A 15,696-nucleotide genomic window follows, 5' to 3' on the forward strand; every position below is an offset into this window, starting at 1 on the left:
CTCATTCATGGTGACCCAGAAATGCAGGGCTATGGCACAGAAGAAAGTGAGAGGCAGAATGGGGTCCAGGTGAGGGGAAAATGAGGGCCATGAGTGACCTTCCATGGGTCACCTGTTTGGACGGCTCAAGTCCAGTTAACAGTGTGGTTCCCAGAGAGGAGCAAGTGTCTTTCTGGCAGGATTCCTAGGGTTCCCAGGCACTGCGTGGTCTTTGGCATTCCACTTCCATGGCCAACAGACTGTACCTCCGCAGCTGTCCAGGGGCTGGGGGATGTGAGTCTCCTCTCCCATAAGGTATCCTTGGCCGACATCATGGGGAATGTAGATCTGACCTTCCTATATGGGTTCTTGTCTCCACAGTTCACTCTCTGAAGCCTTCTGATATTAAATTTGTGGCAGCCATTGGCAATCTGGAAGTTGTGAGTATTTGAAGTAGCTTGGGGCAGGAGACAGAGTTTGGTACTGATGATCCTCTGAATGGGGCTCCTGGTAACTGGGCAGAACGTTTCATTTTGGAAGAGTATATGTGAACTGGATAAATCCAGGAGGTTGAATCTTTATTTTTGACTTTACTTTATTCTATTTTATTTTTTATTATTATTTTTTGAGACAGAGTCTCACTCTGTCGCCCAGGCTGGAGTGTAATGGCGTAACCTTGGCTGACCGCAACCTCTGTCTACCGGGTTCAAGTGATTCTCCTGCCTCAGCCTCCCGAGTAGCTGGGATTACAAGCATGCACCACCACGCCCAGCTAATTTTGTATTTTTAGTAGAGATGGGATTTCTCCATGTTGGTCAGGCTGGTCTTGAACTCCCAACCTCAGGTAATCTGCCCACCTTCACCTCCCAAAGTGCTGGGATTATAGGCATGAGCCACCGCCCCCAGCAGAATCTGTTTATTTTTTTACAATAAAAGGAATGCCTCTCTTTACATCAAGGTGAGGAAACTTTTGGAGTTTCCCATTAATAAATTAAATCCATTAATACATTAAATCAAAGATCATACGGAATATTAAAATAATCTTTTAAATTTTAAAGAAATTTTCTTACCTGCTTTGTAAATTTTAAAATACACCGATCTTTGTAAATAACTTTTTAAATTTTGTTTGCAATTGTGGTAAATACATAGAACACAAAATTTACCATCTGTAAGTGTATAGTTCACTAGTGTTAAATATATTCACGTTATTGTGCAACTGATCTCCAGAACTTTTTCATTTTGTGAAAGTGAAACACTCTGCCCATGAAATAACATCTCATTCTCCTCTTCTCAGAGCCCCCAGCAACTACCATTCTACTTTCCTTCTCTGTTTTGGCAGTTCTAGGTACCTCATATAAGTGAAACTGGCCAGGTGTGGTGGCTCATACCTGTAATCCCAGAGCTTTGGGAGGCTGAAGTGGGCAAATCACTTGAGGTCAGGAGTTTGGAACCAGCCTGGTCAACATGGTGAAACCCCATCTTTACTAAAAATACAAAAAAATTAGCCAGGCATGGTGGTGGGCACCTGTAATCCCAGCTACTCGGGAGGCTGAGCCAGGAGAATCGCTTGAATCCAGGAGGCAGAGGTTGCAGTGAGCCAAGATCATGCCATTGCACTCCAGCCTGGGCAACAAGAGCGAAACTCCATCTAAAAAAAAAAAAAAAAAAAAAAAAAATGAAATCATATACTTATGTTTCATATAAGTGAAATCATACAGTATTTGTCTTTTTGTGACTGGCTTCACTTAGCATAATGTCCTCAGGGTTCATCCATATGCCAGATTTCCCTTCCTTTCTTAAGGATGAATGATGTTTCCATGTACATCTGTATCGGATTTCATGTATTCATTCATCTGTCAATGGACCCTTGGGCTGCTTCCACCTCTTGGCTATTGCAAACGATGCTGCTGTGAATTTGTGTGTACAAATATTTGTGCGAGTCCCTGCTTTCATTTCTTTTGGATATATACACCCAGACGTGGGATTGCTGGACCATACAGTAACTCTATTTTTTAAACTTTTTGAGAAATCACCACACTATTTTCCATAGTGACTGCACTATTTTGCATTCCCAGCAACTGTGCACAAGGGTTCTAATTTCTCCACATCCTTACCAATGCCTATTTTCTGGGGTTAGTTGGTTGTGGTTGGTTGGTTTTTAATAGTAGGCATCCTAGTGGGTATGAGGTGATGTCTCATGGTGGTTTGGATTTGCATTTCCCTGATGATTAGTATGTTGAGCATCTTTTCATATGTTTGTTGTTAATAAATTCTAAGTGGTATATTTTATATGGTCAAATAAGGGAGAAAGAAAGAAATAGCAATAGACGAGAAAGGGACGAACAGAGAAAGAGGGATCTGGAGAGCAGAAGGTTGGAGAGCAGAGGAGAATGTCAACATTGCCCCACAGCCCCTCTCCTGGTCTTAGCAAAGTTCCACAGCCTTACTGCCCCCAATCTTGGCAGCCCCAGCTGGACAGAGCACTTCCTTATCAGTCTCCAACCTGCCCAGAGCCCTACTGCACCTCCCACGCCTGAACCAGGATACTCTCCTTGCTCCCCCAGAGTCCCCTTCCTCACTCCCCTTCCCATGATACCCTCCCAGCGTACTCCACTATCCCTGCAGCAGCCTGCACTCCCTGGAACCTCAGCCCTTTCCCCTTGTAGCTGCAAACCCCAGCCCACCACTCCATGCACAATGCCGATCCACTCAGTGTTCCCAGAGACCCTGGACCTGTCTTCCACCTTCCCTTCTTCTCAAATAACCAGTTGCTATCTCTCTGGAACTTGCCTTGCACTCCCTGCCTAGACAGTGCTGGCCTCACCACATTCATCGGTGCCACCTCTCCTTAAGCACTGAATAAAGCTGGCCAGACCCAGAACCTTTCCCTGATCACAGTTGTAAATGGGGGGAATGGGCATAGCAGGAAGAAGGGTGAGGAGATGATGGTGTGTAGAGGTGTAGACTGAACCTTAGGAAACCAACCATGGGCCCACTGGAAGCAGGCAGAGCTCCCCACCCGCATTCATTTTTATCGATGCTGGTGGTTTTTAAATTGCACTTGTGACTGTGGTGTTGGTCAGGGTGAGGGTGGAGGGTTACCCTTGATAAGAGAGGTGAAATCAGACATGGAAATAAGTGAGAAAAGAGGTTCCATGTACTAGATAGCAGGCTGACTTTGCTACACCTGTGTGTCTGCACACACTGATATTTACATCCCAGAGCCCCGGATATGGAACACACTTGCCACAGGACTCTCGGGTCCTTCTGCCCGGGGCAGGGAAATCTCCACCCAGCCCCGGTCTCTAACTTGAAGCCCATCAGCCGGTGCACCCCTTGGTCTCATCTCGGAAAGAGCTCTTTGTCCATGAATTATTCAGGGCTGGCAGTTCCTGCTGTCACTCTGCTCCCGCTTCTCGGGAGCACGGCTCCATCAGGATGATCTCCCAGCCCCAGAATCATTGTCTGTGCACTAACAGGTGCCTCCACCTTCAGGATAAAACCTGAAAGCATAATTCCTTGCAAGCCTTTTTCCTCTGTCTGTCCTGAGGGAGAGATGACCATTGCGAACTTACCTGGGATGTGTATTTTAAAAGCTAAACCAGGGCAAAATAATGGAAGACAGTGAATTTAAAAAGACAAAAATCCATAGTGCTGACACCTCTGCCTTGAGTGCCTGGAGCATTCTGTAACTAAGGTATAAGCCCTTCTTTGGGACTACAAGTAGCACTTGCTTAGTTGCTATAGACCCCCTTTTCCTTGTAGAACTTCAAAAATCTGTTACGTAAATGTTTGTAGAAGTTCTACAATAACACTTGTGACACATGTTCAATATAAGAAAAAACAAAACAGATGTATGCACAGTAGAAGACCCTGTTCACATCTTTAATTCCTCTACCTCAAACACACACTCGTGCACACACATATATACATTCTCATTCATTCTCCAATGTACAGCAATACGTAGGGAAACAGGGTATATATAAAACCTAAATCTGATCATACTGCAATATCCTATCTTGCCAAGGAGGTTACAATTCACTCTATCAAATTCCTTGAGGGTAGAGCCTGTGTCTTACTTAGCTTTGCAGCCCGAGGGTCACAGTAACTGCCATGAGGCAGGCATTCAGCAAACAAACAGTGTGAAGGGAAGGTGCTGGGAGTGGGCACAATGGGGACGTGGAGTTTGCTGGGTTAGCCGCAGCCTCACCTCTCTGTGGCTGCCCTCTGAGCCTTTCCCCCAACCCCCTCTCCTGGCCTCTTTCCTCTTATTCTCTCCTCTTTCCTCCCAACATCTCTCTTTACCACCCTCTCCTCCAATCAAGTTCATCTAGCGGGGAGGGGTGATCTATCAATTAATTACCAGAAACAAATTGATGGTCCTAAGTGATGCTTTGTCTTTAATTGAATCAGCTGCCAGCATTGAAATCAGACTTCAAATAAATATTCACATTTCCAGCTCCTCTTGAAAAATGACTCTTGGAGGGGGGTGCCCCCTTTGCTTGGGCTCAGGCTGTCCAGTTTGCCACAGCCCCAGGAGGCCTGCTTCCCTCATTACCTAACCTGTCGGGTGTCTTTTTTAATAATCCCTGACTTCCATCTTAGTGTGATTTTTGTTTGTCTCCTTGGGAGATTTAGCTTCTCTGTCTTATTGAGGAGCAAAGGACGCTGTCTCCAATTGGTGAGATTTCCCGGTCAGCCTGCCCTGCCTGGAGAGCTGCAGAGACCTGACCCAGGTCTATAGGCGGGTGCTTGGTGTGGCTGGGTGGTCAGGACAGATGGACCATTTAGAGGGAAGTGGTGCAGGCTGGAGTAGGTGATGTGGTGTAGCTGTCTGTCTGTCACCACCACACCCAGAGATACTGTCTTCTAGGAATTTTGAGAGAGAAAATTCACATCAGAAACTGAAAGTAATACAACCAAGGAGAGCTAAGATTTGTGAGTGTTTTATATGTCCTGGGCATGATTCCAAGCTTTCTGGGAGCTTGCGAAAGGCCTTGATTCCCAGGCAAGTTACCACGGTCTCAAATCTCCTCCTAGACTTAGGAACTTCAGCAGAGAGCTCAAGTCCTGTGTTGCCCAGCATTTTACCAAGGGGGAAATCGGAAACTTATCTTGTTCATTCCAAACATATGGATTCAACATATATTTGTTGAATTCTTACAACATGCCCAGGCACTGTTCTAGGTCCAAGGATCATAGTCAAGTATAAAATGGACACATTCCTGCCTTCATGGCTCTTATGTCCGGTGAGGGGAGAGTTAAATAAACTCTAGATTTTGGAGGGTCATAATAAAACAATCCTTTGTTTCTATGAAGACAGTTAATGACTTTAGGGGGCATTGAAATCTAAGCGGAGGAAAACCTTTCACACCTTCTACCTCTCAAAGGTCTGACAAACATGCTGCAGAGGGAGCCAAGCATTTTTCCTCCCTATAGAAGGAGCTTCCTCTTTCTCTGTAGGTTAGGGTCTCATTCTATGGCCCAGGCTGCAGTGCAATGGCGGCATCTTGGTTCACTGCAACCTCTGCCTCCCGGGTTCAAGCGATTCTCCTGCTTCAGCCTCCCGAGTAGCTGGGATTACAGGCGCATGCCACCACACCTGGCTAATTTTTGTATTTTTTAGTAGAGATGGGGTTTTGTCATATTGGCTAGGCTGGTCTTGAACTCCTGACCTCAAGTGATCCTCCTGCCCAAAGTGTTGGGATTACAGGCGTGAGCCATGGAGCCTGGGCTTGTAGGTTCCCTCTTATTGGCAGGAGGGGGAGTTCTGACTGGCAGCGTGGGGTCTAACTAGAAGAGGCTCTGCCACCTCCCTTGGCTGGGTGTTAACACTGGGTATCTTTTCCAGCCTCCAGACCCAGGGACGGGCGATCCGGAGAAGCAAGAATGGTAACTATCCTGAAAACACAGAACAGAAAGGAGCCCCAGAAAGGGAAATGCTCCCATCTAATCTTGCCTTATTGATGGGAAAGATTGAGGGCCAGGGAGGCTCAGTGCCTTGCTCAAGGCTACCCTCTGAGAAGGTGGCAGACAAGCTCCCAGAAGCCAGCATCCTGCCTCCTGGTCCAACCCTTCCTCTGCCTGAGAACCCCAGTGGGTCCTTGGGGTGAATGAGGAGAAGTGGGAAAGGCTAATAGAGGGAGTTCTTGTTTCTCCCCACAAGCTCTCCTCGCTCTGCACTTGGGGAACCGTGCAGCGTTGGGGCCAGGCTCAGTCTCATTCTACCCTGGGGTCTGCTTCCCCTTCCAGCTTCCGGCCAGATGAGAGCAGGTTGGAGGGCAGGGGAGGATCCAGAGAGCTGTTTTCCCCATTTTGGCTACTCCATGGCCACTTGAGGTGTGCCTTGAACCCCCAGGAGGATAATCCCAAAACCAGAGCAAGACTAGGCCAAAGACTGCTATGAAATAGACCACAACCAAGGGGAAGGGCTGTTGGCAGGTGACAAACACAGCCTGACACTCACATGCCTGCTTCTACCTGCAGGACTGAAGAAAGGCCACAGCAGGTGTGCATGGAAGTGATGACAGGTGAGTTCTGGTTTTCATGGCCAGATTTCAGAGTGCCTCGCTCCCTCCCAACAAGCAGCATCCTTTCTAATAAATAGAATGGACTCCACCAGCCACTTTATCACTGGAGCCCAGGAGAAAGGAGAGGGTATTCTGAGAGGAGAGATAAGGAAGCCAGGATATGAAAAGTCACATACCCTGAATGCGGGGCGGGGCGGGGGGGGGAGGTGTGAGAAATGTATCCAGGGTCTCTGGGCAAACAGAAGCCAGTGGGTATTGGGTTAAGATTGGGGAACCTAGGAGAGGGATTAGGGGCCAGCTGGAATGGGTATCTGGGCCAGAATCCTGAGGTTCCTGCCCACCCAGACCCAGGGCTAGACTTCATCCAGGGAAAATGCCCATAGTTCACTCCTCTCACCCAAGGAGAGGACCCAGCCGAATTTTCAGTCTATTTTATCCTGTAATATTTCCCTTGCTTGTAAAATACAAGACTTCAGTTGGGTTTAGGCAAACGAAATGAAAAAAATAAAAGTCAACTATAATCACCTATCTAGAGATAATTATCATTAGCATTTTGGCCCTTTGATTTACATATGTGCATGTGAATATACTATCATAATTTAGTTTTTAAAAATGTAATATCAGAAATTCCTTATGATTCTATTAAGTCATCCTGACGTTAAGTCCTTTAATGGCAGCTGGGTCAGCCTAGTGGGATGTTAGTCTCCTATGCTTGGTGCTCATAAATCAAGAATAAGGGAAACCACTTTGCCGTCCATATTGGAGCGAGAAGACATAGATTACAATGCAAGCGCTCTGCTGAGCAGATGCTCCCGGAGAGTAACGAACAACTGAGGCAGCTAGTGCCCTGTCAGTTCAGCCAGTGAATTGAAAGGAGGGGCCCATGAATTGTTAGGTTCCCTGGGAAGCACAGGGATGAACAGGATGCTGGCCCTACCTTCAGAACTCATGGTCCAGCAGGGAAGGTTGGGCTTGGCGGTTCAGCCCTCCCGGATCTGATTGACAGGTGAGAGGATGTTGGTGGCCAAAGCAGTAGGCAGGAGGATCCCCTTGGAGAGAATCAAAGGGTTCTGAAAGAGGAGGCCCACTACCAACTCCATGGCTATCACGGCTGTGCCTTGGCTTGGCCCTGTTTATCTTGAAGTGGTAGGAAAAAAGAAGCGGCATGTTTGGGCGGGTATCTGGGAAGACAGGATATAGTTTAGACCCTCAAACCACAAATGCAGATGCTGCTTTGCCTAGTTTCTCAATTCGTCTCAAGGTTTCCTCCCAATTTGCCCTGCAGTAAGTCTGAGTGCTCCTCTCTAAGCAGAGCGGCCAGGAGTCCCAGCTGGTCAGAGGTCCTGCAGAAAGCAGGTGTGAGGGCAGATCTCGCTTCTGAAGCCCTCCAAGGCAGGCCTTACTCCAGCATACTCAGTGGGGAAGGAGGAAGGAGTGGAGACCACAGCTGCAAGCTCAGCTGGGTGGCTGAGCCAGCAGGAGGAGCAGGTCTTCCCAGAAGAAAGTGCTCTAGGGACATCCAGGCCTGTGCTGTGCAGTGTGGGTTGGGGCTGGCTCAGACTCAGCCCACCTGACCGTCAATCTCAGAACTTTAGAGGCCTCCTGACCTTTGAGATCTCCAAACGTAGCCATGCCCTCGCCCACCATGGCCATTTTGCAGGTAGGAAAGCCAAGTGTCAGGGAGGTAAATGGACTTTCCTGAGGCTATGTGCTCAGTAAGTGGCACGGTCCCTGTGAACCCAGGTGGTCCAACCCCACGGGCTGTGCCCTTTGTTCTCACCCTAGTGCTGCCAGGGAACTCGGAGGCAGCAAGGACAGACCAAGTACAGCAGACTTAAAACAAAATGACCAACAAATTTACAGATGCAAAGTCATGTTTGATCACAGAGCACTGACACAGGTACCTTTCTTTCAGAAAGCAATCTCTTTCAGACCTACCACCAAATATTTGTGTTTTGTCATTGATCCTTACAGACTATCTTCAGATGAGGGAGCAAGAGTACCCCTCACCCATGTACATGTTCATGCTGTCCCGATAAACCTGAACCCAGCTCAGAACTTTCCCCGCTTTCCCACCACAGGCGGAAATGGGTTTCTTTGTAAGCCAATCAGGGGTTAGAGAATGAAGTTCATTATTTTGGGTTAAGGATGGGGAAAACGGAATCACACACGAGTTAGGAGGCTGCCCAAGGCTGCAAAGTCGAGTGACCAGTCCCCTGACTTCCAGGCCAGTTCTCCCACCCGCACCCCGCCTGCTGCCTGGTCAGCCTCCTTCACAGGGAGCCCCTTTAATGCCACCTTCTGGATCCTGCTCCCATGAAGCCCTGAGGCGCTTCTGGATGGGGCAAAAAGAAAGGGGAGTCGGGTGGAGGAGTGGAGGCATCTCCCTTCCATAACACTCTCTCCCTGCTCTGCCCTCTTTTCCTCTCAGGAGCAAGACACAACTTAACTGCTCCTGACAGCACTATTTTTAGCGGTCCTCTGGCTGTCAGCTCTGGGACGTGTTCTCTGCATGTTCCCTGGAGCTTTCCCACCCTGCTGTCACTCTCAGGAGGAGGGAGGGGGGCTGGAAGGCAGCCTGAGTCCCTGTCCCAGCATCACTTGCTCTAATGAGGCAGTAGCACATGACAGTGAAAAGCCTCGGTGTCCCAGAACTCTGGTTCAAACCCCAGCAACCTCAGTTAGCTGTGAGACCCTGGCCAGCTCGCTTGATTTTTCTGTCTCAGTTTCCCTTTCTCTAACTTGGAGATCATATTGCCATGTGTTTGTTACTGAGGATTAAGTGAGATAACGCATGTAAAGTGCTTAGCACTGGGCCTGGCCTAGCACTTTATAGATGTTCATTTTTAGCTCCTTCACTTCCAGAGGACTGTTCCAGAGGTACAGATAGCCTCACAGAGGCTACAGGGGTGGCCTCACAGCCCCAGGCAGGGTGTGAGGAAGGACCATGCCTTGGAATAGGGGCAGCGACCCTGGCAGCTCACTCTAGAGGAAGAGGGTCAGTCTTTTTTTTTTTTTAATTATTATTTTTGAAATGGGGTCTTGCTCTGTTGCCCAGGCTAGAGTGCAGTGGCACAAACACAGCTCACTGCAGTCTTGACCTCCTGGACTCGAGCGATCCTCCTGCCTCAGCTACGCAAGTGGCTATGACCACAGGTGAGCACTACCACACCAGGCTAATTTTTGTTTTCATAGAGACAGCGTTTTGCTATGTTGCCCTGACTGGTCTCAAACTCTAGGGCTCAAGTGATCCTCCTGCCTCAGCCTCCCAAGGTACTGAGATTATAGGCATGAGCCATCACTCCCGACAGTAGGTAGGTCAGTCTTTAGAGGTGACCTTCAGCTGGTGAAGGCCAGGGCCTCAAACCAGTTCTCTCTTTAGTCCTTTCAGACATCATCAGACATTTCAATCCTTCCATTCCAATGCCTGTGTGCCACACTGGAAAGACAGTCGTATCCCACGATGGTGCCGACGGTGCTGAGTAAGTTCCCTTTCTGTCTCTCTCTGGGGTATGTATTCCTACTGGTCTCAACATATAGGCGGGAAGATTTGGGGGGCTGGCAAAGTCAAAGAGGCTTAAAAATAGAAGTATTTAAGTCAAAGCCCAAATGCCCCCTCAAGCTGATTTCAGTCTGCCTGATGAACCTCATTTTGAAAAGCAGGTCAGTGCCCACTCTTCAGAAGCCAGGGGTGGGTCAAACTCAGAGACTGGCACCTGAGCTATGGCAAGGGGCAAGCTTCCAGCCCTTGACAAAATAACATTTAGCTGATTTTCCTCTCTGTTTCCTTCCCTCTGCACAGAGACTTGTGGTTTCAGGCTCAAGAACTGGTGAGAAACATGAAAGAGAACCTGGTAAGCATCCATCCAACTCTGGCATGGCTGGGCTACCTGGGTTTGCTGCAAGGCGGGCAGATCAAAGTGATAATGGCCCTGGTACCATTTTACCATGAACTCAGCAACTAGTGTGGCCTGGATTCTTTAAAAAACGTCTTTGCCATTCTCTGGTGGTCATTAAAGGAAAGGACCAATTCTTTTTCATTGTTAATTTTTATCCATCTCTTTATTTATTTATTTTGAGACTAGTTATGAGACTGGCTAATTTTTATGTTTTTGATAGAGACGGGGTTTTGCTATGTTGCCCAGGCTGATCTCAAACTCCTGGACTCAAGCAATCTGCCTGCCTCGGCCTCCTAAAGTGCTGAGATTACAGGGTGAGTCATAATGCTCAGCCAAAAGGACCAATCCTGTTCAGAATGGTTTTCCATTCTGTGTAGCCTCTGTGACCATGTGGTCCTGCTGAAAGTCAACAGATGAACTAAACGACTTCTCCCAAAGGGAGGTGGTGGCTAGCTTCAGTTCCAGGTGAGACTGGTTTGAGTTTGAGTCTTGAATTCTCTACCTATTAACTGTATGATGTTGGGTAAGGCACTTACCTCCGTAAACCTCAGTTTTCCTGTTCATGAAATGGGATGATAAAAGAGCTGCAGTGTAGGGTTTTGGGAGCATTAAATGAGATATTGGATGTGCCTGGCGCAGACTCAATACATAATATAAAAGCCTGTAGCTTGCATTGTTATTGTAGTGGTGATTGCTGTTACTAATAATTACCATATTAATTTTAGTTCTGAGGGTGGAGGCCTCTGTCACAGACATGCTGAGAGCCTTGGTACCACTCTCCTAACAGTTCTTAAACTGTTTACTCAATAACCTGTGTAAGTTTGTAATAAGCATCCTTTGATCTTTTGCACTGCCCTTATGGGCAAGTATCAAACCAAGGCAAGCCTTGCTAGCAAACTGTATCTAAGCGCTGAGCCTGGACTGCTGGAACCAAGGGAAGCTGCTATTTCAGCCAGCCGTGCATACATTAAAGAGTTCAGGAAGTGAAGTGAAGGTCATTGCAAGGCATATGAGGACAGGGACTAGGGCAGGAGCTACACCATAAAGTTTGTTTTCCCGAACAGGAGAATTCCAGAATTTCTGAAATAATCATTATTCTGTAAAATAGAGAAGAGATTCTGCGTCTAACCCTGTAATTTTCCAGATGTGGAAACGGAAGTTCCCAGAAGTAATGTGACCTGTGCAAGTTCACACAGCTACTTAGAGCCAAAACCTAAAGTGCCTGCTTCGTAGTCCAGTGTTCCTCAACTACACCGTGCTGCCTCTTAAAAAACCAGTTTGTTTCCTGGTTACACAAGAAATGCATGTTCATTACTGAAAAAATCAGAAAACACAGATAAGCAAAAAGTAAAACCATCCTTAATCCTAATAACCCAAAGATAATCATGGTCAATAACTTGGCGTATATTACCTTCCATATTTTTCCTAGCATATATATCTTTATATATTTTATAAAACAGGGATGTTACTGGAGAAAGATCCTTTTTTTTTTTTTTTTTTTTTTTAATGAGATCGAGTTTTGCTCTTGTTATCCAGGCTGGAGGGCAATGGTGCGATCTCGACTCACCGCAACTTCCGCTTCCCAGGTTCAAGCGATTGTTCTGCCTCAGCCTCCCGAGTAGCTGGGATTACAGGCATGTGCTACCATGCCCGGCTAATTTTGTATTTTTAGTAGAGACGGGGTTTCTCCATGTTGGTCAGGCTGGTCTCGAACTCCCAACCTCAGGTGATCCACCCACCTCGGCCTCCCAAAGTGCTGGGATTACAGGCATGAACCACTGCACCTAGCCAAAGATGCTTTTTATAACCTACTTTTCTCAATAGATTAGTTCCCATGATAATTACATTTTTCAGCATCATTTTAAAAGCTACATAGTGTTTCCTCTCATGAGTATTCCACAGTTTACACAGCAATCCCCTGTTTTGGACACTTGTGTTGTTTCCAGTTTTTCCTTCTTATGCATAAGGCTTCATCATTGTAGCTGAATCATTCACATATCCTTGTTTCCTTAAACTATCTTTGGGGAAATGAAATAATTAGATCAAAAGGTGTGTCTTTTAATTTAAAAAAAGTTTTGGATATATTTTATCAACCTAGAGCAGTTATACCACTTTAAACTCCTGCCGTATACTACTATCAAAAAAAAATTCCTACCTGGGTTTTTCAGGGATGGTTGTATGAAATGGAAAGACATGAAAACAAAGACATTATTTTGGTTCAAGGTCTTGCCACAATCTCCTTTTCATGCTGTTGCCCTTTTCTTCAGCAACTTGATTTTCAACTTGACTGGAAGCTCATCAATGTGTTCTTCAGTAATGCAAGCCAGTGTTACCTGTGCCCCTCTGCTCAACAGGTAAATGGCAGCCTTGGGGACTGAGGGATTGCAGATGCTGGGGATGGAGAGGGAGTGAACCAAACCTGCCTGATTACCTGATCCCCAGCTATCAGGGTGGGGCTAATGCCACCTGTTTTAGAACATGGATGGATGGATGGATGGGCAGAGAGACAGACAGTCAGATACTCAAAGAAACATGCTTGAACAGGCATTTTGTGAGTTTTATTGCTTTAATTTTTTTATTGTGATAAAATACACATAAAGACCATCTTAATCATTTTAAGTGTACAGTTTAGTGACATTAGATGATTCATAATGTTGTACATTATGCATTCATAACTGTCACAAGGAACAGGTGTTTTTTACTTACCATCTCTCATATCAGGAAAAGGAAGTAGAGGCATAGATAAGTTGAGTCAACAGTCATTCCGCAACTGAGAAAATTAGCTTTCTAGTTGGTTGAAAACTATCTTGCCTCTTAATTCTGATTTCATGTAAGTTCTGAATTTAAGAAATAAAGCAGGGTGCATACCATCCTCACTCCTTGGCCCATGAATTCTATTTGTAGTGGGAAGGCTGCTGTTTATTGAAGTAGACTGTATCTTCCAAGTGCCTTGGCTTTTCTAGAAACAGGACATGAAACATGTGGTCTCATTTATCATTTATGGAGGTGAATATCTATGACTTAAGTCTTTACTGAAGATCATTCAGATTAGGATCAGTTGAAAGTGGAAGGGGTGGTTTAGAAATCTAAGCTATGGTAAAATAAATGGCACCTGGACTCTTCTTCAGGATCCTGAAGCCTGGCTGCTACCATGCTGGCCCTGCCACTTATGGGATCAGCTTGTCCCCTTCGCCACCCTCCAGGCCAGGGCACAGGCATGGTGGAGCTTCTGGAAGTGGTGGTTTCTTTTCTGTGCCTCTCTCCTACAATAGATACTCTTGCCTTCCTTCAAGTGCCCCACACTTCCGCTGACTCCTGGCTCACCATCAAAACTCCCCTTCCTTTAGTAATGTCAAGCCTTGGGAGAATATTGATGGAAATCCACCTTCCTGACTAGCTCTCATTGGCCGATATTCCTGCAGCCTTTCTGGGTTTCCAGCATATAGATAATGAAGATTTATTGTTCCAGTTTACCCTCTGTTTTCTCCAGTGCCAAGTGAAATTTACATGCCTCGTTTGTTCTCTGCACAGCCCCCCTTTTTGATCATTATGCATTACTTCATGAATGTATGCATTCATGCATTGACATGTTCAAGCATTTAGACATTGGTGCATTCTTCTGTATACTCATTAATTCAGGACATTAACTCATGCATTTATGCAGTCATGCACTGAAGTGTTCAAACATTTAGACATTGCTGCATTCTTCCATGTATTCACTAATGGAATCATTCATCCATAAGTTATATTCATGTATAAGTTCATTTTCTCATCTTACATGCAGACACACGCTATTGTATTTGTGATTAGTTCATGCTAGCATTTTTTAATGTATGAATCCATTTATGAATACTTAGACTCATTGATGATTTTCCATGTACTTTGTCTTGTGTTTAAACATTCCTACATAAATTCTTGCATGCTTTCATGTATTTATACCTTCAAGCATTCTCGAATACATGTTGTATTCTTGTGCACATGTATTCATCTACATATTATTTATTTGCATTTTTAGTTATGCAAGCAGTACACAAATATTTTCCTTCTTGAAACTAAAACATCAGTTAAAGCTAACATGCGTATCCTTTTGGCCACCTTCCTGATCCTCTCTCTCTTTTTCTTTGCAAACCTCTTACATATCTATAAATCCAAACATTATTTTGCATGCATGTATGTATGAGAGAGATTTAATATAAATAATGTTATATTGTGTGTACTACTGAAAACAATTTTTTTCACTAACCAAGTATTATTGAAATCTAGTCATGTTGATACATATAGAATGAGTTTATCTCTCTTACGTGAGTTTTTTGTTGTGTAATGTTACTACATTTTATTTCACCGTTTTCCTATGCTGATGGCAAGGTAGGCATTTCTAGTTTTTCACTATTATAAACAATGCTGCAATAAACAGTCTTGCTCATTTACTTGACTATGTGGAAGAGTTTTCCTAAATACAGTGATTTTTGTGGACTGAAGTACATTAGTGAGTCAAAAAATCAGTTTAAAGGATTGCAACCAACATTGTAAAAAAAAAAAAAGAGAGAATAAAATATTTGAGTTCATTGCATATAGTGAGGTAAGTATTGGTTCATGAGATTTTTGCATCATTTCTATGTGGATACTTGTACTGGACTGGGATGTGAAACGCATCTCACACTGTGGGTCAAGATAAAAACAATCTCAAGAGCCGGGCGTGGTGGTTCACGCCCGTAATCCCAACACTTTTAGAAGCCGAGGCGGGTGGATCACAAGGTTAGGAGTTTAAGACCAGCCTGGCCAATATGGTGAAACCCTGTCTCTACTAAAAAATACAAAAATTAGCCGGGCGTGGTGGCAGGCGCCTGTAGTCTCAGCTACTTGGGAGGCTGAGGCAGGAGGATTGCTTGAACCCGGGAGGCAGAGGTGGCAGTGAGCCAAGATTGTGCCGCTGTACTCCAACCTGCGTGACAGAGACTCCATCTCAAAAAAAAAAAAAAAAAAAACAAGAAAAAAACAGTCTCAAGAAAAGCACCTGGAGTAGATTCCTACGCCAGTCTTTAGGTGCACACATTCTGGGTTTTAATAGGCTCTGCCTAATTGCCCTCCAAAGTGGCTGAACTCTCATATTTCCACTAATGGCAGTGAGCGCCTATTCTCTACAACCTTCCCAATGCTTGTTCTCAGACTTAATGATTTTTGTCAACATGAGAAATTCCTGCAAGATCTAGTCATATTGATTACATATGAATTGAGTTTATTCACACTTAGAAGCTAGCACTTTTTTTTTTTTTTTTTTTTTTTTTTTT

The 15,696-nt window shown here is 45.3% G+C and overlaps 1 protein-coding gene across 2 annotated transcripts in view; it reads left to right on the forward strand.

The window, feature by feature from the left end:
* PLB1 (phospholipase B1) overlaps positions 1-15,696 on the forward strand; it is a 149,649-nt gene that overhangs the window by 23,322 nt on the left and 110,631 nt on the right. For both annotated transcript variants that reach the window (XM_017877010.1, XM_017877011.1), the window contains exons 4-9: positions 361-419; positions 5,831-5,871; positions 6,466-6,509; positions 9,892-9,991; positions 10,312-10,363; positions 12,676-12,762. In XM_017877010.1, the coding sequence (XP_017732499.1) occupies positions 361-419; positions 5,831-5,871; positions 6,466-6,509; positions 9,892-9,991; positions 10,312-10,363; positions 12,676-12,762 (383 nt within the window). The remainder of the gene's footprint in view (positions 1-360; positions 420-5,830; positions 5,872-6,465; positions 6,510-9,891; positions 9,992-10,311; positions 10,364-12,675; positions 12,763-15,696) is intronic.

Source organism: Rhinopithecus bieti, unplaced genomic scaffold, assembly GCF_001698545.2.
Source record: "Rhinopithecus bieti isolate Rb0 unplaced genomic scaffold, ASM169854v2 scaffold_7681, whole genome shotgun sequence".
Classification (NCBI taxonomy): Eukaryota; Metazoa; Chordata; class Mammalia; order Primates; family Cercopithecidae; genus Rhinopithecus; species Rhinopithecus bieti.